General features: G+C 39.7%; 1 protein-coding gene across 2 annotated transcripts in view; it reads right to left on the bottom strand.

Annotated features, from left to right (window-relative positions):
- NUP58 (nucleoporin 58) overlaps positions 1-10,883 on the bottom strand; it is a 40,030-nt gene extending 29,147 nt beyond the window's left edge. Inside the window, exons 1-4 of one of the 2 annotated variants that reach the window (XM_004386563.2) lie at positions 10,640-10,883; positions 4,015-4,157; positions 2,843-2,878; positions 369-518 (exon numbers count right to left, since the gene is read on the bottom strand). In XM_004386563.2, the coding sequence (XP_004386620.1) occupies positions 369-518; positions 2,843-2,878; positions 4,015-4,157; positions 10,640-10,746 (436 nt within the window). In that variant the 5' untranslated portion in view covers positions 10,747-10,883. The remainder of the gene's footprint in view (positions 1-368; positions 519-2,842; positions 2,879-4,014; positions 4,158-10,639) is intronic. The other variant, XM_023740919.1, reaches the window with a different exon arrangement.
- Between the last annotated feature and the right edge of the window lie 6,218 nt (positions 10,884-17,101).

The following is a 17,101-nucleotide window of genomic DNA, read 5'->3' as shown; positions in this document are numbered from 1 at the left end:
TCAAAATTAAATGAATCCTAAGCCAGGTAAGATTTATGCGAACTCTGTACCCTTCCCTGTCACCGAACTACTCCTTAAAAACAAAGTTGATGTTAAAAGCTGTAGATTTTACCTCTCTTACCCTCTCCCCTGCTCTGCTCTGTAAATACTGACCAAATCCCGAAATGGCCTTTGCTGCTTTAATGCCCAATGTTGATTTTTCTTCTTTACAAGTCAGTAATTTTGTCGGCAAAACTGCTGAATGATTGAACCAAAAATTTCCCCCAACTGAAGTTATGTTTAATAAAGACAGATACCTTTATTTACCAATCAAATGAAATAAAAATTTTAACCCATTAAACACAAATTCTTTTCCCATTCATCCTCACCTGCTGGAGCTGATGTCAGAGCAGATGAAAGAGTGAGACCACTAGCTGAGGTAGAAGCAATCGGTAGAGCAAATGGTGTGGCAGATGCTGCAGGCTTATTGAATCCTAAGCTGAAACCTGTTGTAGATGCAGATGTAGTGGCTGGTGTTCCTGTTCAAAAAAAAAAAAAAAAATCCCATTTTACCTGAAGTATAGGATCACTATGAGTCAGAATCGACTTGACAGCAACAGGTTATATGAGTATTAGATCAGTTTCAATCAGGATCCCCGAAAGTTTGTGTATGTGTGAGGAAAAAAAAAAATCACAGTTGGGACTAAATCATGGCAAATATTTAAAAGATGGCCCTGTAGATCCAGTCAACATAGGGATACTGCAATCTAATTTCAATTCCACTCCTAGATTTTCCTAGAACAGTGTTTATCCTCCCTCTTTCCCTTTCATCTTAGTAGAAAAATGAACCTGCTTCTCCAAGACTACTTAAATGACCATCTCTACTACTTAACATCTTCTTCCTTCTTGGCTTTTATGTTTCTATTAGTCCAGTCCTTTTTCTACTCCTCGTTAGGCATTTTCAGTCCTCTTTTATAGATATCCTTTCTCTGTTCGCTTCTTAAATGATATTCCCTAGAGTTCCATTCCTGCTCCTTTACTTGCTGAATGATCTAACTGGAGCTCCATGAGTTTAAGTCTGTATCTACCTGAGTCCCCCACTGGCTATCTGTTCTTGATGTCCCTTTGGACCTCTACATGTCCTGAGGTGAACTCTCTCATCCCTCCAAAAAAAAAACCTTCTTAAATTCCTCACTGTCAATTCAGTTGCTCAGGCCAGAAGCCACAATCATACTTGACATCTCCTCCTTCCCAGTATTCCACTAGTCACAAATCCCATCAATTCTACTTCAGAAATATCCCTGGATTGCAGGCATCCTCAAAAATCCTAATCAGGTCCTCCCTCTCTCAAGAACTATTACAGTAGCCTCCTCATTTGTAGCTCTGCCATCAGTTTCTTCCGATCTCTAATCTAGCCTTGGAATTATCTCGGTTATCTTGAAAAAAGGGACACCCTTTACTGTCTGGTCCCAACTTGCTCCTAAAACCTCATCTCTCCCTACCATTCCCTCCCTGAATCCTAAGCTCCCAGAATAAAAGATTTTTCATATTTCCCTGACCTCTTTTATGATTGGGCCTTTGCATTTTCTACTTCTCTGCCTGGAATAATGTTTCTTACTCACAAAATAAACCCCTACTCTGTTCTTCCTCTCCCTTCCACAGCGCCTCTCATACGTCCGTTCGGGCACTGGTCAGATTTCACAGAAACATTAAAATACATACCTGTCCCTGTCAGCTCACCACAGACTGAATCTTCCTGATGTACTCAGCAGTCTCTGACATCACCATCAGCACTATCCTCACTACCAGCCGCATCCACCAACAGCTAGTACTTAATGTTTAAGGCACTGTGCAGGGCATTTTGTATGTGTTTACTCATTTATTCATCACCATTATCATTCCTATTTTATACATGAGGAAGCTGAGGTTTAGAGAGGATATGTAACTTTACCCAAGGCCACACAGTGAGGATGCAGTAGCTGCTCAAAAAAATACTGACTGAATAAATGTATGGATAACCTGTATTTTGGCTTCTCCTGAAATCACTGAGAGGAAAGAGGCCAGAAATTATGCTTCTAGATTGCCCTGGCTACAACAGGAAGTTCCTGCCAAACTGCAGTGCTTTGAACTCATGCAACAACCTCAGAAACCAAGGGGGTGAAATAGCTTGCCCTTGTAGCCAATCCTGTCCAAAACTCTGGTGGAAAACAGATGTGCTGTGTTTTCTGCTGATAACAGGTAAGTCGCATCCAAGTGAAGAAAGTCTGTCACTCAATTTCATCTAAATATAGAAGGTTCCTTAATGTCCTTTCATTTCCCTTTCACATTCATTTACTTCCATACAGATTCAGGACAGGCTACAACCCTAGCTACTCCCATTCCTTTCAGAGTATGACTATCGGCAACCATGTTTTTGAGCTGGAGGAAAAGAAAAACTTTTTAGTCAAATAGTCTCATTTTATAGAGAACTAAAAGCTCCCAGAAATTACATGGCTATCTAAGGTCTTAAACAACTATTTAGTTACAACCAGGGCTACTCCAAGACTTCTGACTTCTAGCTTGGTGCCTTTTCCACAAAAAGGACCAAAAAATGACCGAAAAAAGTTAATGTGAAATAAATTTCCACATGAAGTCATTTCTATAGTTAAAAATTTTTTAATTAAAAAGGATCATATAAAATCACGAATCTTTTACAGTACTCAAATACTGAAAGCTTCTTTGGTCATTCAGTATCTGTGATCTATATTGTTTCTTACATGTTATCTACTATACCCCAGTATTAGACAAAAAAGAGAGAAAGGTCACTCAACTAATTCAAATTATTGGAAAACCACAGGTGTGAGATCTTTCCTCAAAGTCTTACCCAGAGTTAATCCTGTAGAAATTGTTGTTGCTATTCCTGGGGACAAAAAGAGAAATAAAATTTAATCATCAATACAAGGCATTCTTTTGGTTTATTTATCATAAAGGAAAGACTTAGACTCAACCTCAGGGTGTGATAACATTTCTAATAAGATCAATAGGTATCACAAACTATCTTCCACCATAACCACTAAGTAATACAAACATTTTTCCTATAGCACTAGTTTTCATATTACAAGCTGTTTATAATTTGATTAACTAGCAAATAAGAACAAACAACTTTTGCTCATAATGGCCAATTTGATGGCAGCTAACAACACAATTGCTTATAACAAAATTAAGCAAAGAGGTAAAAAAGCTACTCCAAGTGGAGCAGAGGAACTGACTGGCTGGCCTGCTCATTATTTACCCTGCAGTTCTTTCATTTTCTATGCATGGTTATGAAATCTGCTGCAATCAAAGCTGTAAGATCAATGCAAAAGCTGGTAACAAAGACCAAGAGGTTCTGGTGTTACAGAATAAAGTAAATAAGTAAGCAAATTCTAAAATGATCTGTTCCAGTGAAATGTTATTTGTAGCTTATAATAACAAAATGTCTGTACATGTTTAAAAAAAAAAAAAAAAACTTTTATTACTGAAATGTATACCAGAAACCTTCAAGTCCTTCACCTCTTACCCTTTTCCCATGAAAACAACTGTTCTAGTAACACGAAAGTTTAAAACAAGTTCTCTTAGTGATGTATTATAATGTTATTGCAAAGTAGGATGCTGACTGACCCTTATATGTTAAATTAGTTAATGTTCCAAATTGGGAAACTTAACTTAAACAACAATCCTCACTTACAATACACTGTAAAACGCTGTATTATGTAATCTAGTATAAAATTTTAAATTACCTTAACTCATTATACTTAAGGAAAGGAGGTATCAATGTATGTGTGTTTTTTTCCCTTTCTTACACTAGAGGAGATCATAGCCTATAACTGGCCTTATCGCTGGGCCTACTTCCAAATTCCCATATTTCTTTTCATCTTAGTATTTACTGTTTTTCAGATCTACCACTCTTGATTCTTTACAGTGACAATTCTTATAAAGGGAGGAGATATAGGACAGAACTTGGAAAAGAATAAATATTCCAAGCCCACTCCTTAAAAATTCAACACTCTTTCTTACCTGTATTTGTTCCTCCTAGAGTGAACCCAGTGGCAGGTTTAGATCCAAAAAGCCCAGTTCCAAAACCACCTGAAGACGCAGATGTAGTTGCAGGAGTTGCAGTGCTTCCAAGAGTTCCAAAATTCAGCCCCACAGAAGGGTTACTTGTTTATAAAAAAATAAAACAGAACAAAAAAGTCTACTAGAGTCAATATTTACTTAACAAAAACAAAAATGAACTCTTTAGGATTAATTATTTTTCTTTGTTGAACATATCTAACAGCTCCATTGGAACCAAAATAAGCCAACAATAAATTTACCTTTAACCAAGTTCAAAAATTTTTCTGTTCTCCTTAAAAATAAATGTGCATGTAAAATTATTCTTTTTTTAAAAAAAAAATAAAATTTTATTGGGTTTTCTGTGAAGGTGTACACAGCAATTTAGGTTTCCATTCAACACTTTCTATACAAGTGGTTCAATGACATTGGTTACATTCTTCACAACACTTGAACATTCTCGTTATTTCTGTTCTGGTTGTTACATTTCTATTAGTTTCCCTGCCCCCTTACATTCTCATCTTTGTTTCAAAGTAATTGCTGACCGTTTGGTTTCATGTAGGTAATTTTTTAAGGGGCATGTAGAAGTATTCTTAAAAAATAAAATACCAATCTGCAAGAGAAGCACAGTCCATAGCAATTAGGATTTCAGTCCAAGCAATCAGGATTAAGCATAAGCAGGTAGGAGTCACACATATTTTGCTTTCACTGGTTTGTTTCTATGATAGAAACCTAGCATATTTTAAAGGAAGTCCTATGAATATAGATCACTTTCCTTTCTAACTATATATGCAGTTTGTAAATTCATTTATTCTTCCCTAAATAACAATAAAAAGAAAAGTAAAACATATCCAGAAATAGAAAGTCATTCCAATTTGTCTTCCTCACCTCTCTTTTTCTCTATTACCATATTCACGAAGGGAGAGGTGTGGTTAGGTATCTTGCCACCAAAAAAGCAGTAAGAGGAACTTGGGGCTTAGGTCAGGGGCATATCCTAAAGAGTGAACCACAAAGCAAAATTATCCTCTATCAAAATTATGTGTTCATCAGTAGAAATCATCTTCAGAGAGATTTGAAAGCTTAAAAAGAGCAGCTGAAATATAAACAAGTGAATTTGAAAAATAAGAACGTTTCAACTGTTCTTATCAAGTTTCAGAGGCTGAAATTTGCTATTTATATATAGGTAAGAGGACAAATCATGAAACCAAGCAAAACATCTTGACAATTTGACACGTTAAAAATTATGGAAGAGATTATAACAACATGTACAACATAATGGGAAATCCCATTTATACTATATATTTATCCTTATTACACCTCTACCTGCCCATCATAGTGATATAATCATCTTGCGAGAATCCAATGTCAGTTTTAAAAAGTTTAATAATAGTTCTGAGATGTTTCAGTTTAAGTGGGAAGCAGTAGTGTTGAGACTGGATTCCATACCAGCTCTGCCACTTCCCATTTTGATGGCAAAATGAGAAAAACCCATTTTGATGGCAAAATGGGAAAAACAGTACCCATTTCATAGGGTTTTTAATAAGATTAAGACATCATACAGGGCGAATTAACTTCAGTAGTAGTAACAATAAATGTTGCTACTACCATTAACATTAGGAATACTTACAAATTCAACTAAACACATTACGTACAAGGCCCTATGCCAGGAGTAGCAAGGGGGTACAAAGAAGACTAAGATAGCCCGTCTTCAAGGAACATGTTGTTTACCAAGGGGATAAAATAACACAGATAACTGTAATCCAAGGTAGAATAGTTCTCCAAGATACTTGAATCCAAATCTTATCAGTTCCATAACCAGCCCACCGAACCATTCGGGTTTTGCATATATTCGTGGATTTGGGGAAGAGCAGCGTTATGATACAAGCAGTAGAAATTTATATCTTCAAAAACTTATAATCACTATATGCAGATTACTGTCAAACATATCACAGAAGTGTGAGGTGACGAGCTAATCACCGAGGGAAATGGAGAGAGAAGAGCTTGTTAAGGAGGTAGAACTTGAGATGGGTCATAAACACTTGAGCAGAAAAAGAGAGACGAAGTACAACTTAAGCATAGAACTTTATATATTTAATCAACTGAACAACTAAAACAGTATTTTAAGAAACATTATCAGCAAATTTTGAAGACATCAAATTGGAAAAATGGTTATTATGCTCCCTTTACTCCCAGATGAATGACCCCATTTTTCAGAGCTGTGCTATACTTGTATCCTATAAACATACAAAAGATGTACAATGAAAGGTATGTATTACTAGACAATGAATTAATTTTTTTTAATTTCTTGACAAAGTAAGATAACTGAAGACACTGTGAGGTATTTAGTAAAGTTGAAAATGTTACCAAAAAAAATTTATCAAAGAGAAAATCTTTCTTCTTACTCTACCGGAGAAGTAAAAGAGAAATTTCTCTGTGGCAGCAAAATTTACTTAAAGCAAGGAAAACAAATGCTACAGTAAATCCAACAATTATTGCCTCAACCCAGTACTAACTGCCAGTGATTCCACGGGATGCACTGTGGAAAAGCAAAATTGACTCCATCCGGTCAGAAACGATATTTTAACTTCCCCAGCCTGACTTAAAGAAGCCCTGGTGGTGCAGTGGTTAAAGTGCTTGGCTGCTAATTGAAAGGTCAGTGGTTTGAACCCACCAGCCACTTCACGGGAGAAAGATGTGACAATCTGCTTTGTGTAAAGATACAGCCTTGGAAACCCTATAGGACAATTCTGCTTTGTCCTGTAGGGTCGCTATGAGTCAGAATCAACTCACTGGTAACAGGTTTGGGTTTTTTTGTTTAGCCTACCTTAACTGTGGACTTAGAAGTCAACATAATAGCTAACATTTACTGAGCACTTACCAAAATGCGGTGCCCAGGTGGCATAGTGGTTAAGAGTCTGGCTGCTAACCAAAAGGTCAGCAGTTCGAATCTACCAGCGGCTCCTTGGAAACCCCCGGGGCAGTTCTACCCTGTCCTATAGGGTCGTTATGAGTCGGGATCAACTCCATGGCAACGGGTTTTGTTGTTCTGGTTAACCAAGATGCGCTTACACGATGCTAGATAATTAACGTTTTATCTCATTCAACAATGCTCTGAGGTTAAGTATATTATTATACATCTTTTCCAGATGTGGGACCTGAGGCCTGGAGAGTAAGTCACCCAAAATGATTTACTGAAGGAGACAAAATCACTGTCATGGATTGAATTGTGTCCTGCAAAAATATGTGTATCAATTTGGCTAGGCCATGATTCCCAGTAATGTGTGATTGTCCAACATTTTGTCATCTGATGTGATTTTCCTATGCGCTGTGAATCCTCTCTCTCGGATGTTGATGAGATTAGCCGCAGTTGTGTTAAGGAGGCAGGACTCAATCTAAAAGACTGGATTGTGTCTTGAGCTACTCTCTTTTGGGATATAAAATAGAGAAGCGAGTAGTGAGACTTGGGGACCTCATTCTACCAAGAAAGAAGTGCTGGAAGCATAGCATGTCCTTTGGACCTGGGGTCCCTGCACGGAGAAGCTTCTAGACCAGGGGAAGACTGATGACAAGACCTTCCCCCAGAGCCAACAGAGAGGGAAAGCCTTCCCCTGGAGCTGGCAACGTGAATTCAGACTTCTAGCCAACTAGACTATGAGAGAATAAATTTCACTTTGTTAAAGCCATTCACTTGTGGTATTTCTGTTATAGCAGCACTAAATGACTAAGACAATCACCAAGCGGTACTAGGAGCTATCAGGTCTCCAGGCCAGCACTCTAATGGGCAGATGTCTTCTGTCATTAATTCACCCAAAACCTTCTAATGTCTGCGTATATTTTTCTAGTTCATTACCAAATAATTCATTTATTCAGTCATTCAACAAGTATTTACAAGGTTTCTTTTCATATGCCAGATACCATCCTAGGGGCTGAGAACAGAATGGTAAATAAGATTAGACCCTGCCCTCAGGGAGTTTCCAGTTAGTGAAAAATAGATATTAATTAATCATTCTTTCACTCAACAAACAGGTTCTGAACACCAAGCACAACATCTACTGTGAAAAGATAGATAAGGCCTCTACCCTCACGGAGCTTACATTCTAGCGCTGCGATCAGACAATAAACAAGTAACAATACCTTGAAAGCACCTTAAATACAGGGTACTAGAGTAGAAACCTCTTCTAGACAGACAGGTCAGAGAAGGCTTCTCTGGGGAAGTGACCATTTGGGTCCCAAAGGGTAAGTAGGCATTAGCTAGGGACATGGGGTAGGAGATAGGGAACATTCTAAACAGAGGGAAAGGAGATAGGGAACATTCTAAACAGAGGGAACTGCCCTCAAGTGGGAAGGGGCTTTGCCAAGTCCATTTGAAGAACTGAGAAAAGGCCCATGATGCTAGAGCAGAGTTTTCAAACCAAGATGAGGACCCATTAAAACCCGCTGCTGTGGAGTCAATTCCAACCCATAGCGACCCTATAGGACAGAGCAGAACTGCCCCATAGGTTTCCAAAGAGTGGCTAGTGGATTTGAACAGCCGAACTTTTCGTTAACAGCCATATCACTTAACTACTGTGCCACCAGGCCTCCGAGGACTCATTAGAAGCTATAGAATCAATGTAGTAGGTCACATCTAGTTTTGTTTTGTTTTTTTTTTAATGAAATGGAACAGAACATTGTTGTGGTTAGCTGCCAGCTGAGTTGGCCCCGGACTCATGGAAACCCCATACTGCCCAGCCCTGCACTATCCCCATGATCATTCTGCAGGTCAGACAGTTGTAATCCATAGGGTTTCACTGGCTGATTTGCAGAAGCAGATTGCCAGGCCTTTCTTCCTAGTACATCTGAGTCTGAAAGCTCCACTGAAATCTGTTTAGCATCATAGCAACACACAAACCTCCAATGACAGACAGGTGGTGGCTGCACATGAGGCGTACTGGCTGGGTATTGAGCCCAAGTCTCCCCCACAGAAAGTGAGAATTCTACCACTGGACCACCAATGTCCGCTATGTGGTACAGAAAAGATGCATTACATGAAGTAAGAGTATATACCTTTCTTTAAAACTTTATTTCAGTTATTTATTTGTGTAAGTATACTGGGTGGTAAAGTAAATGTTATTTTTTATCTTTTTAACAGTAGGCCTGGATCACTCAATTGGAGCAAACTAAAATGAGAAGATGGGTTTAAGTGAGTAAAGGGATTCCAGATTATTCAGGTCTTGCAGACTATGATAAAAAATTTTAATTTCATTCTACGGGTAACGGAAAATCACAGAAGGGTAGCAAAGGGCACTTAAAATAAAAATCTCTCTGGCTACATGTGGCAAAAACATTGATACAGGAGATGACAGAAGCAGTTTTCATCGAGCATAAGAAACGCTGATGGTTGGAAACCTGGCAGGAATCAAGTATTTTCATAAGAATATAAGCTTCCGGAGAGCAAGAGTCTTATTCATCTTACTACCTAAAACAAAGGCTGGCACATAGGAATTGGTTCAATAAATGTTTGTTCTATGAAGGCAACAGCTTGGAGCAAGGTGGTGGCACTGGAAATGAAGACAAATGGAAATCACAGAAGTAAAATTACCAGGACTTGCTGATTAAGTGCCTAGAGTGAGAGGAAAATTTTGATTTCTAATTTTGGCTGTGTAGTCTGCGGCGCACTCCCCTCTCCTTAAATACAAGAAACACTTAAATATTTTTGCATTTTTAATCTACTACCATATCAAGCTCCAGGAGGTATCTTGTAGCTCTTCCTATGCATACTTGATTTTATGCACTCCTCTGCCTTTACCTTCAAAAGACGGAGTTCTAAAGATGAACTCTCTCATCATAAATGATTTTTCACCATTTTTACTGCATCTTTGTGGACCTCGGCTAGCTGTATTTTTGTCACCACCTGTCCTCACAGGTTACATGAAAACGTTAGATTTACCGCCTACGTTTTGCAATTTAAGTGAAAGACAATGTGAGAAATCACAATACTTTGATGATCTAGAGAATGTTGTTTTCAGTGATGAAATGTGGCAGACTGTAATACCGTTTGCCAAATATTCCAATTTCCCGACATACTGCACAAAATTATCACCAATAAACACTGCAAAAATGATTTTAAAAAAGACTTAAAAAGGTCGCTAAAAATAATCACAAAATCACTAGAACACCACAATATCCAAAACCGTAAGCACTTTAGTGGAAGCTGAATTATCAGAGAGAAGCTTTTAATGGTCCTCCTTACAAATTTCCATTCATTAAACGTCTTTACGTAAAACTCTACAATAAACCATAATTTCATTCATTCTTTCAACATTCATCTCATGCCTTAAGACTGACGCCTCGCTAAGGCTCTGGGCTGTGAACTCCAGGCCCTGTCATCCAGCCAGGCCCCGCTTGGTCGGAACAAAGCCTGAACCACCGGTGGATTCTGGAGACCTCACAAACCGTCCGCCCTCCTCCCAGCCAGGCTGTTGCAGGGCACTGGCTGAGTTGGCCACAGGGAAGCCACAGGGAAGGAAGCCAGCGGGAAGAGGGTCAGGGCCACCAGAGAATCCCGCCGGCGAAGACCCGGGCTGGGAACGCGAGTACACGCGGTTACCTAGATGCCCCTGTCCCGAAGGAGAAGCCGCCGGCTGTGCCGGTCCCGCCGGCGGCGACGGTGGTGGAGCCCAGGGTCCCGGTCCCGAAGGAGAAGCCGGCGGACATGGCTGCACCCTGGACCCGGCGCCGTCGGCAAGCTGGAAGAGTCTGGACCGCTCCTCTCGCCTCACCGCCGCTGCGGACCCAACAACATCGCTTGCACCAGCTCCGACCTGGCGGGAACTTCACGCCCAGGGGCGGCCGGGACTAGGCCGAAGGGGTGGGTGGAGCAACGCACGCACTAGCTCGTCGGGGCGCTCGTCGCTCGTCGCTCGTACGTACTGCTGGGAGCGAGCCCGCGTCGCAGTGGACGCTGGGACTGGGGCGGGGTCGGCGCGCGGCCGACTTTCTTAAAGGGGCAGGCGCCCAGAGTGAAAACAAGATGGTAATAAACGTTTGTCTTTTTTATTTAGTTCTTTTACTTTGGTGTCTGTGCTGACGCAGTCTGTACTTTGCGGCTTTGAGTCTCGATCAGGGCTTATGTCCTTCCTACTGGACGTGCAGAATCCCAGAGTTGTGAAGGGGCCTATAGAGCATCTCTTAAGTCCCTCCTTTTACAGCACGAAGGCCTCCCCTTCCCTGAGAAGGAGGGAGAGCGAATTGGCTAACTGATGCTGTCAGCAATTTCGGAAATTAATAATTCACCTATCCCTTCAACATACTGAGCTTCACCTATGCTCAATAAGTTGCAGAGACCATTTCGCATAGTCGAATCCCGCAGCCATGAACAGGCCTTAGGACTGGCCCGATGGAGGTGTGGGGCGCTGGCTCTGTTCGTGGTGCTAAGGAAACGGCACTGTCCAAGGCCCTGTATCTCATGATTTAGTCAAGCCAACCAGTCGTGTCAGCATATCGTAGTGGAAGAACGTGGGAGGTGAAGCCGACCAGGAGGGCGCTCCGATATCCTCTGTGCTACCTACTAAAGGAACCATACAGTGGGAAAGGAGAAGAACGCTATAGAAATAAGTATGACGTAAGGCAAAATTTATGAGTTACATGAGCAACGTCAGAAAACTGTGGGTTCCAAAAAGTTATTTCCTCTTCTGGGAGGATCAGGAAAGGCTTCATCAATAGTATAATATAGGTGCCGCCATCATAATATGAGTCTTTATGTTGCCATTGGGAATTGTTACATTCGCCTCCCCAGATGATTTTCCTACCTAAGTTCTGTTTCCATAAAATCCATCCCGTAAGCAACTACCAGATTATTTGTTCTTCTAAAATATAATTGCCACCGTGACAGTGGCGTGATAAGAAACTCCCAGTGGCTCTTTAGTCTGGCACCCAGCATCCTCCGTATGACCCAGCTGTCTAACCTCATCTCTCGCAATTGCCCTGAATGCAACAATTTCTCCCGTTGAGACTGGGCACTCCTGCCTCTGTTTGTAGAATTAAAAATAGATAAACACCGTTTTAAACTTTATGAAGGTCATATGATAAAACAAAAAGGAAAGGGAAAGGAACATATTTGAAATACAGTATAAAGAAAAAATTCATAGTGATTGAGCAATAATAAACATTATTATGGATTTTACAGCTTCGATGAATTAGACTTGTTTTCAATGATGGATATAGAATGGTCAGTAAGAAGACTATAGATACAAAATTTAAATGTACTTCCTTTTGACTAAAAAAAAAAAAAAAAAAGACCCAGATGACGTTGCAGGAAGATAGAAAGCTGCTCCTTATGTCTTTTCATTCTCTAGTATAGTTCCAAAATTTCTGAAGAATGTCAAAATAAAATTAGGACAAGTAAAATGCCCAGCACTTAAAAAATACTTTTTGATTAATAATAAGACACGTAAGATTAGCTGGTTGGTAACAGCTTATAAAAATATCATAGGGGCTCTTGTAAGATATTATGGACCCCTGGTGGTGCAGTGGTTAAGAGCTCAGTTGCTAACCCAACATAGGCAGTAGGAACCCACCAGCCACTCCACAGGAGAAAGATATGGCAACCTGCTTCTGTAAAGATTACAGTCTTGGAAACCCTATCAAACAGTTCTGTTGTGTCCTATGGTGTCACTATGAGTCAGAATCAACTCGATGGCAATGGGTTTTTGGTTTTATTGTAAGATATTAATAATTGGGTGTAGGGTACAAGGGAACTGTCTGTAACTATCAGTACAAAAATTCTATAAATTAAAACTTGTAAAATAAAAGGTTTATTGAAGAAATAAAGTAGGGAAATCTGACTGAGACAAAAAGGTTTGTTTTTGGTTTTTTGAGCCATTCAGATTGACAAGCGAACTATTCTTTCAATTTCATTTTATAAAAATTTTTGTATGGCATTTATGCTTTGTATCTAGCAGAGTAGTTTAAGTTCTGCTGCAATAACAAATGACACCAAAATCCCACAGGAAGAAGTACTACAAAGTGGGAAATTGGAATATTTGACACACAGTATTACAATCTGTCACAGATGCACCAAGTGTTAGACTGGACCTGAAAGATCTTTTCTCATCTTACCTACCTGCTGCTGTTTGTCCTATTAGCAAAGAGAAAGAGAGAGACGGGGGAAAAAAAGAAAACCCTTTACATCCTCTCTACATTCTACAGAAACAAAACTCCAAAGGAAACAGTTTTAATAGGCCCAATTATTTGGTTACTAAACTGAAAACTTGACAGTAAAATGGCAGTAAGCTGAGCTTCATGCCTATTGAACCTTATCCCCCAACCAGGCAAAAGCGTGGAGCACTGTAATTTGGCTTAACATTCCTTACCTAGTGAGGGTAACAAATCCTTATTACAAAGAAAGTTCCAAATACTACTCTTTGACATTAATGGGGACCTGACCCATGTGTCAGTTCTGCATGAATTACTGCTTTCCAAGGAGGAAGCAAGTGATTCAGATTCTAAATTCTATGGCAAGCTACTTTGTTTCCCTTCTTTTATTATGAGAATTCTGTTCAGAAACTCCATCTTTTGCTGATTTGCTTGCTGGATGATGACATTGTTAATGTCATAATCAGACTGAATTATCTGAAAGGCAATAGCATTGTAAAAAAATTCTAGTTTGTATTTACAATAAATAGCTAAATAGGCTTGCTGTGGTGGTGTGTTCAGATCAGGATAACACTTTGAGAAGCATCGTTTGAGAGGCTTTAACACAGAAAGTATGTAAGACTCTGAAGTATATTTAAAGTGATCTGTAGTATCTATGGCTCTAATCCTCAGAAATACTCAAGAGAGAGGTTATCTTTTAGAAACTACGCACAACATTTGCCTTCAGCCTCTGTCTTGTAAATTATTCTCAGAAGAGGTTTATTTATTTGGCTTTAAAGATTTAGATAGTATCATTCTTCTTTAAAAATCCTATTAAATTCTCAGACTCAACAACAACCACAAAATGAATATAGAGAGATAGATCATTAATAAAAATGTGACTAAATGTTGACCATTGGTAACACTCAAGCAAGGTATATGGGTGTCAATTATACTACTCTTTCAACTTTTCTGTAGGTTTGAACATTTGCAAAATAAAATGTTAGAGGGAAAAATGCCTAAAGCTAGAGCAAAAGTTCACACTCACAGGTCAGAAGAGTCATTGTTTACTAATGAGCTTTTCATTCATGACCCAAGAAATGAGAAAAATAAAAGCAATAGAGGGAGTTTTCCATAAACCTAAACGAACTCCATTTTCAGTGCGGTCATTTATTTTGAAATTAGGTTCTTGCTATTGGTGAGGGTGGTGGATGGGACATGAAAAAGTTGCCTTGATGACCTGATAATGATAGTGGATGGTAGTAATTTCTTTTTAGAAATCTTGCTGGACAAAATAAAATGCTAGCAACTCTTTAAACAATTCTATTGAGAAGGCTTAGAATGTCTGCCTCAATCTCTGTACACATTAGGAATGCAGTGTAATAGTGGGCAGAAACATTGACAGGAAACAAAGTCATGTAGCTATAAAAAATGAAACCTGGTTAAGAAGTAGGAAATACTAGGGGTTATATTTGTGTCAAGGGCCCTGGGTGGCACAAGTGATTTGTGATTGGCTTCTAACCTAAAGGTTGGCAGTTTGAACACATCCAACAATACCATGGAAGAAAGGCCCAATGATCGACTTCCATTAAGATTACAGTCAAGAAAACCCTATGGAGCACTTCTATTCCGTAACACATGGGGTCACCATGAGTTGGGATTGACTTGATGGCAATGGGTGTTTGATGTTTGGTTGTTTTTTATTTGTGCCAGCAGAAAATTCTTGTGAGAGAAGAAGAAAGACATTATGTACAGCTGTGGATGACAGCCAAGATCAAAACTCATTATAAACTAATAATCTGGCAGTCCTTGAACATAATTTTTTTAAATGTGGGAAAATGCACTTGGACCAAAGTCTAATAATAAAATAACATAAAATAAATAAGTGTAGCTATCTAGTTGCTACCAATACTCATACTTTCCTTCTTCCTTAAAATCTCAGTTTTGTTCAAGGTGATTCACTAACCAGATACGAAAAAACCCACTGCCATCGAGTCGATTCCAACTCATAGTGACCCTATAGGACAAAGTAGAATGGCCCCATAGGGTTTCCAAGGCACGCCTGTGGATTCAAACTGCTGACCTTTTGGTTAGCAGCTGTAGCTCTTAACCACTATGCCACCAGGGTTTCCACTAACCAGATAAATGACTAGATGTTCAAACCTCCTTACAGGAAGACATGGCTGATTCGATATTAATGGGAGATATGATGTGAGACTTCCAGGATGACCCATTTAGAGGTGGATGGATAGCTGGTATATATCCTTTTTGCCCTCCCCCTTTCCTCCTTCCTGCTGCCTGGAACTTAAACACAATGGCAGGATCTCCAGCAACCATTTTGGATCATGAGGAACCTTAAGAATGGAAGCTATATGCTAAGAAGGGTGCAGCAGAAAAATAGTATTAGTCTAGGTCCCTGATGATACCATAGAGCCACCATACCAACCCTGGACTACCTACCTTCAGACTTCTTTTAAAAATAAGCTTCTATTTTGTTTAGGCCATTATAGTTCAGTCTTTACTATTCATGGCTAAATTTAGTATGCCATCTTTAGAAATAATCCACCCTCAAAGAGGAATTTTTTATGTGTTACAGAGGAAACCTAGGAAATATCCAAGATTGATCAAGGTTTCCAGAATATCTACAGTACTGGAATATAACAATAAAAGCAGCAACAACAACAACCTTTTATCTAAATAACTGTCTTGAAACAGCTAGGAGAACAGTAATCAGCAACTAGTCTCAAAAAAAAGGGGCACCAAAGAGAAAGAATGTATCTGCATTTATTTATCTTGTCTTTCAAGGAAACAAGTCACTACTGTGCTTGATGCTAAGGATAGAAATCCCCAAAGTAGTTCAAGCACAAGTGTGTGTATATGAGGGGGAGGCGTTGAAAGACAGTGTTACTGTATAGATACTGAGAAGTTTCTAGGGAGTCTAGAAAAAGGTAGCCAGGTCTCAGGTATATCAGGAACTAGGCAGGAGCCAGCTTGTAAGATATGAACTGGAGAGGGAACTAAGAAGTTCTGGATGTCCTAGAGGTTCGGGGAAATGTTAAGGCATCTGCCTCACAAAGAGCTATGATGTTAGATAGCGCTAGTCAGGTAAGACTTGATCCTCAGGGAGCAGAATCATGAGCTAGCAGGCAAGTGGGGAGGAGTAGAGGAACCAGATGATCAAAACAGATTTCTCCCACCCCTGCCCCTGCTTCCATCCCCACTGGTACCAAACCTGGGGGATAGACAAGGGTAGAATCTTTGAATTGGATAGAGGTCAAATTTTGATTTATATTGGACTGGATTCTTTGATTCCTAAAAATTAGATTGTTGTAAAATCCAAGCGTGACCGGTACTGCTCTAGGATCTGCTTAGCTCCTACTGAGGAGGGGAGAGTCAACAATGCAGGCTCAAAGGAGGCTGTGGTGGAACAGAACCATGTGTTCAATAAAGTGGTTACACAGAATAGAGCGCAGCCAACCACTGTATTGTCGAATGTCAGCTGCAGGTTCAAACGGACGGAAAGACCAGACACAGATACCAGACGGATAAATCATCAAGATGTACTGATGTAAAAGGTTCTGAGAGAAGGTGGCACAGTCAGAGTGCTCAGGAACATCATTACTAACCTTCTTTGAGACAGAATGAGCAGCAAGCTTCCAAACCCTCAAATTCTGATAGAATGAGGATCACATTGACCTATGTTTCCCTCCAGCCCAACATAAGGCTGAGGCAGTCCTGCATGTGGGCTAACCCAGTGTCATGGTTTGAATTATGTCTCCCCAAAAATGTGTGTATCAATTTGGCTAGGCCATGATTCCTGGTACTGTGTGATTTTCCTGTATGTTGTAAACCTGCCTCTATGATGTTAATGAGGGAGGATGGGTGGCAGTTGTGTTAGTAAGGCAGGACCTGATCTACAAGACTGGATTGTGTCCTG

The sequence above is a fragment of the Trichechus manatus genome, unplaced genomic scaffold (assembly GCF_000243295.1).
Source record: "Trichechus manatus latirostris isolate Lorelei unplaced genomic scaffold, TriManLat1.0 scaffold00168, whole genome shotgun sequence".
NCBI lineage: Eukaryota > Metazoa > Chordata > Mammalia > Sirenia > Trichechidae > Trichechus > Trichechus manatus.
The sequence above is the reverse complement of the archived record's forward strand: the minus strand, read 5'-3'. Positions and strand labels throughout refer to the sequence as shown.